Source organism: Oncorhynchus clarkii, chromosome 17 (genome assembly GCF_045791955.1).
Source record: "Oncorhynchus clarkii lewisi isolate Uvic-CL-2024 chromosome 17, UVic_Ocla_1.0, whole genome shotgun sequence".
NCBI lineage: Eukaryota > Metazoa > Chordata > Actinopteri > Salmoniformes > Salmonidae > Oncorhynchus > Oncorhynchus clarkii.
The window spans coordinates 27,139,868-27,146,483 of NC_092163.1; the positions used below are offsets into that span (position 1 = coordinate 27,139,868).

At 41.0% G+C, this 6,616-nt stretch overlaps 1 protein-coding gene across 3 annotated transcripts in view; it reads left to right on the plus strand.

The window, feature by feature from the left end:
• The window catches only part of LOC139370657 (E3 ubiquitin-protein ligase Itchy-like), a 58,964-nt gene extending 55,257 nt beyond the window's left edge, over positions 1-3,707 (plus strand). For 2 of the 3 annotated variants that reach the window (XR_011627161.1, XR_011627160.1), the window contains 2 exons: positions 80-2,609; positions 3,104-3,707. Coding sequence is in view for 1 of the 3 variants with exons in the window: in XM_071110263.1 (XP_070966364.1) it covers positions 80-179 (100 nt within the window). In the remaining 2 variants the exon portion in view is untranslated. Of the gene's footprint in view, positions 1-79 lie in introns of all 3 variants that reach the window. The other variant, XM_071110263.1, reaches the window with a different exon arrangement.
• Positions 3,708-6,616: the final 2,909 nt, after the last annotated feature.

The window sequence follows — 6,616 nt, forward strand, 5'->3', positions numbered from 1 at the left end:
CTTACCAACTGGGAAGTCTGTATCATTTGTCTATTTACAATGTAATTGTCTCATTCTGTGTTCCTTTTGTGTTTTTAAGCTTTAATCGACTGGACCTGCCCCCTTACAAGAGCTACGAGCAGCTGAAGGAAAAACTGATGTTTGCCATTGAGGAAACTGAGGGCTTCGGACAGGAGTAGTAACATGGGGACGCCAAAATGGCCGCCACGAAGAGCCGTTTTCCACACGACGTTACGCTCTCCAGCACTTTGTTCTGTCTAGGTTTTAGGCAACAGCACTTTTCCCCAGGTCCTGGCTCTCTTTGTAAGGGCAGAAACTGACAAACACTCCTTTCTGCAGTCCCGAGCCCCATTGCAGACACACCCCCTGCACCTAAGGTGGAGTCAGTCCGTCTCCATGGTGATGACCCTTAAAATACTGACTGATTTACCTTTCACCTCCTAAATTGTGTGTGACCCTGTTGCAGCTTGCCTTATTCAGCCCACGTGTCCGGGAATGGAGGAAGAAAGAGGTAGGGATTGAGAGGAAGAGGGGATGTTCCCTCCCCAACTCACGTCTGTCTCTGTCTCATCTCCACACCGCACCACAGTAGTTAATAATCACGGTGACTATTCAATATGCAGTACAATGTCAGCCGTCATTTCTTCCCTTCCTCTCCCTGAGCTCTGATTTGTTAAGTGAATGAATGGATGGATGAATTAATGTTAGGATCGAGTGCTGCGGATTCTTCCAAAAAGACATTGACCTCTCATCAATTTGACATATAGAGATTTACAGTATTACTTGATTTAACCTGTCTCTTTCTGAAAGAAATATTGACACTTAAAGCATCTACTTTGCTGGCACTCCACCGTGTTGTAGCAAAAGGTATTTGTGAATGTTGCAAAGATGAAAAGCTATATTTTTTACGTGCAATAGCATAGTTTTCTAGTCAGCTGTTTATGCCCTTAATATAGATAAACCAGACATTAATTATTTACTGCAATCCAAAGTTTTTGTTTATAAGTCCGTTTTTAATCAAGTCTCTGTATTGATTTCAGCTCAGAATATGGAGAATGCTTTTTTTAATAGCCTGGAATCATTGTATTAAAACAGGGTCGTATTCATTAGGCCTCAAATGGAAGAAAAGTGACAACGTTTTTGTCTTAGTGCTCAAGCCATTTTTGTTTTCCGTTTGAAACTGTTTGTTTTTGTGCCTACTGAAGTCGACCCTGGTTTGTTGTCATTTCGACGGACCTTTTCTTTCCCAAAAAATTCAGGATCAGCACAGTACTGATTGGAGCTGAATAGGGGTTCAAATGTATACGCTAATAACTTTTGTTTTTATTTTTTATGGCAAACCGAGTGAGTTACTAATGACGTGGGAGTGTCCGCAGCGTGTCAAGGACAGCGGCTAGGTGAAGAGTATATTTTAGGAGTGCATTTTAAGAATGAGATAATTAGGAAGTGAACTAAGACACCGGCTTGTGAGAATCACTCCTTCTGAAAGGTATCACTTTCCTTTTTTTGTCATATAGAGAATAACTAATAACTCCGTGATTAAAGATCAAACGATTAAGTGTCCAAACTAGTTGATTTTAATGAATGCTCGGCGTGTATACATCCTTATACAGTATGATGCAGGGAACTTTTTTAAATGGCGTACTTATTAAGTAGAGCTAAGTATGAATGAATCCGAATATACAGTATATAGTCATGTCCCAGGCCCATAGCCCTAAGAAATATACTGTATATTCATGTTAAGTGAATAAGAGGGTAAGAATTACAATAACAAGTACTAGTTAACGTAATTAACTCAACACCAATGCGACCCTAGTTTTATAGGGTTCAGTTTTGTCATTCTAGATATTTTGTTAAAGGTTTGATGCTAAATTTTAAAAAAGCTATATTTTAAAACCGCTCGAGTGAGCGTAGCAAAACGTCTGTGAATCAAAAGTCAAATATGAACCACGTCCATGCACAACCGCAAATGGTCAGCACTGTGTTTTGAGGAAAAATATGTTTGGTAATAGGCAACATTGTATCTTAAAAATCTAGACACCAAACAGACAAGCCCAGAGTCAAGTCAATATAAGTTCTAAGCTTAGTTTCAGACAGACTGATAGGGGGGAGGAGGCACCACATGGAAGAAAATAGACTCAAACCGGGGGGGGCTACCTGGACTTCATTTTCGTTTCTCATTGCAAAATTTTGCAAAACCTTTTCTGTCTCGTGACCTGATAAACACTAGCCTGTTGATTGGCGTTGAATGAGATCTGCCACTTCTGACCTTTTTGTGTCCTCTGCTTCTCAGGCATATCTCTAACAGGCATCTTGGTAGGATTTCTTCACAGGAACAGTGGAAGTGTAATAAAGTTAGATGAAATATAGCTTTCACTCATGAAATGTTTAGGTCACGTGTATTTGCAGTCAAATCAAACATGCAAGTGACACACACAACCTTGTCCTGAGTGTGTTATTTTAATGCACTGGACACCAACTTACATATTTGGCGAAAATATTGTATGTTAACTCCAGGCTGTCTTGGCTATGAGCATCTGGGTCGTGTTCAGTATTTTGAAAACGTTTTGAAACGGATGTACTCCTTGAGCTTGTCCAATAAGAAACACATTTTTTTGGCCTCCCGGGTGGCGCAGTGGTTAAGGGCGCTGTACTGCAGCGCCAGCTGTGCCATCAGAGTCCTGGGTTCGCGCCCAGGCTCTGTCGTAACCGGCCGCGACCGGGAGGTCCGTGGGGCGACGCACAATTGGCCTAGCGTCGCCCGGGTTAGGGAGGGCTTGGTCGGTAGGGGTGTCCTTGTCTCATCGCGCACCAGCGACTCCTGTGGCGGGCTGGGCGCAGTGTACGCTAGCCAAGGTGGCCAGGTGCACGGTGTTTCCTCCGGCGCATTGGTGCGGCTGGCTTCCGGGTTGGATGTGCGCTGTGTTAAAGAAGCAGCGGCTTGGTTGGTTGTGTATCGGAGGACGCATGACTTTCAACCTTCGTCTCTCCCGAGCCTGTACGGGAGTTGTAGCGATGAGACAAGATAGTAGCTACTACAACAATTGGATACTACGAAATTGGGGAGAAAAGGGGGTAAAATTCAAAACAAAAAAAAAAAAACATTTTTTTGTTTTAAAATGTTTTAAAATCGCCATGTTATTTATTGTATGGCTGGTCTCAGTCTTGACTCTGAAACCGTTTTATATAACTGGGTGACTTGTCAGGGTGATTCTGTCTCATTTCTTCACTGCATTACTCATGACTTCTTTGCCACACGCACCCATTCTGGCTCACCACTTCGTAGTGCACTGCCTTGGGAAGAGATTGCTGTTATTTAAATCATAATTTGTGAATTAAAAGTAGAAAACAATGGAAAGATTTAACAAATAACAAGTTATCACTTGTTATCAGCCTTACTCGGCTGATTAACCACTTGTTCTTTTTTTTTTGCCGCTGTTCCCAGATCATAGTGGAATAAAATGTATAGATATATGAAGACGTTAACTAATACTTTAACTTCTAATGATTGGGTTGTAAATCATGTTGATAGTGTATTCACTGTATTTTTCTTTGTAAAAGCTCTAACCTTTTAATAAAAGGGAGTTTATGGTTCGATGCTATTTATTTTTTTCTTACGTGAATGTGAAGAGGAAGGATCTTTGATGTTAATGTCAAAATTAATTTAGACAATTCTGAAATAAAACAATGGGCTACTGGAACTTCAATCTTTGTTATATTTTAACTTTGTTTAGTTTTTATCAATTTGATATCCTACTTGATTGTATGTGTGCACTCATTTCAACGAGTTTGCAGACCAGCTGGCTGGAATGTTTACGGACATATTCAATCTATCCTATCTGTCTGTGGTCCTCACTTCAAGATGTCCACCATTGTTCCTGTACCCAAGAAAGCAAAAGTAACTGAACTATAAATTACTATTGCCACGAAGCACTCACTTCTGTCATCATAAAGTGCTTTGAGAGGCTACTTAAAGAATATATCACCTTCACCTTACCTGACACCCTAGACCCACTACAATTTGCATACTTCTCCAACAGATCCATGGATGACGCAATCACCATCGCACTGCCCTATCCCATCTGGACAAGAGAAATACCCATTTAAGAATGCAGTTCAGTGACTACAGCTCAGCCTTCAACACCATAGTGCCCTTGACGCTCATCACTAAGCTCGGGGTCCTGTACCTCTTGACAGGCCGACCCCAGATGGTGAATGTAGGCAACAACACCTCCGCTATGCTGATCCTCAACAAGGGGGCCCCACAAGGGTGCGTGCTCAGCACCCTCTTGTACTCCCTGTTCAACCATGACTGCGTGGCCATGCATGTCTCCAACTCAATCATCAAGTTTGCAGATGACACAAGTGGTAGGCCTGAATACCAAAAACGACAATACTACAGCAGGGGTTCCCAAACTTGTAATATCTAAAAAATCTTGCAACCATGTGAAAAAAAATGTAATTAACAGCCTGTTTACATTTTTATTTGGGGCTATGGCAGTCAATTGAAAAACATGCTAACAGTATTTCTGATTATCTTCTCAAACTGTCAAACTTCTCTGACATAAGATACATTATCTCACCACCACTAATAAGATGGGTGTGTTTGATCTATGTGTGTGTGTATATATATGTATGTGTGTGTGTGTGTGTGTGTATATATAAGTTTATATATACACATATATATATATAAGAGGGAGCATACTTAAATTCACACCTGATACTCGATAAGACACATATATGTGTATATATATATATATATATATACACACACATATATTTTTATATATATATGTGTGTGTGTGTGTATATATATTTGTGTATATACAGTGGGGAGAACAAGTATTTGATACACTGCTGATTTTGCAGATTTTCCTACTTACAAAGCATGTAGAGGTCTGTAATTTTTATCATAGGTACACTTCAACTGTGAGAGACAGAATCTAAAACAAAAATCCAGAAAAACACATATGATTTTTAAGTAATTAATTAGCATTTTATTGCATGACAAGTATTTGATCACCTACCAACCAGAAAGAATTCCGGCTCTCACAGACCTGTTAGTTTTTCTTTAAGAAGCCCTCCTGTTCTCCACTCATTACCTGTATTAATTGCACCTGTTTGAACTCGTTACCTGCATAAAAGACACCTGTCCACACACTCAATCAAACAGACTACAACCAAGACCAGAGAGCTGTGTAAGGACATCAGGGATAAAATTGTAGACCTGCACAAGGCTGGGATGGGCTACAGGACAATAGGCAAGCAGCTTGGTGAGAAGGCAACAACTGTTGGCGCAATTATTAGAAAATGGAAGAAGTTCAAGATGACGGTCAATCACCCTCGGTCTGGGGCTCCATGCAAGATCTCACCTCGTGGGGCATCAATGATCATGAGGAAGGTGAGGGATCAGCCCAGAACTACACGGCAGGACCTGGTCAATGACCAAAGAAAACCATTAGTAAAACACTACGCCGTCATGCATTAAAATCCTGCAGGTCCCCCTGCTCAAGCCAGCGCATGTCCAGGCCCGTCTGAAGTTTGCCAATGACCATCTGGATGATCCAGAGGAGGAATGGGAGAAGGTCATGTGGTCTGATGAGACAAAAATAGAGCTTTTTGGTCTAAACTCCACTCGCCGTGTTTGGAGGAAGAAGAAGGATGAGTAAAACCCCAAGAACAACATCCCAACCGTGAAGCATGGAGGTGGAAACATCATTCTTTGGGGATGCTTTTCTGCAAAGGGGACAGGACGACTGCACCGTAGTGAGGGGAGGATGGATGGGGCCATGTATCGCAAGATCTTGGCTAACCTCCTTCCCTCAGTAAGAGCATTGAAGATGAGTCGTGGCTGGGTCTTCCAGAATGACAATGACCCGAAACACACAGCCAGGGCAACTAAGGAGTGGCTCCGTATGAAGCATCTCAAGGTCCTGGAGTGGCCTAGCCAGTCTCCAGACCTGAACCCAATAGAAAATCTTTGGAGGGAGCTGAAAGTCCGTATTGCCCAGCGACAGCCCTGAAACCTGAAGGTTCTGGAGCAGGTCTGTATGGAGGAGTGGGCCAAAATCCCTGCTGCAGTGTGTGCAAACCAGGTCAAGAACTACAGGAAACGTATGATCTCTGTAATTACAAACAAAGGTTTCTGTACCAAATATTAAGTTCTGCTTTTCTGATGTATCAAATACTTATGTCATGCAATAAAATGCAAATTAATTACTTAAAAATCATATAATGTGATTTTCTGCATTTTTGTTTTAGATTCCATCTCTCACAGTTGAAGTGTACCCATGATAAAAATTACAGACCTCTAAATGCTTTGTAAGTAGGAAAACCTGCAAAATCGGCAGTGTATCATACTTGTTCTCCCCACTGTACATTTATATATATATATATGTGTGTGTGTGTATAATATGTGTGTATATACATACGTGTGTGTATATATTTATACATGTATTTTTGTTATCACACGTGTGTATATGTATATATGTCCGTGTGTATGTATATACATATATACACATGTATGTGTGTATATGAGTATATACATACACAGATACACGTATACGCATATATATATACATACACACAGTTGAAGTTGACAAGTATTATATGTAGA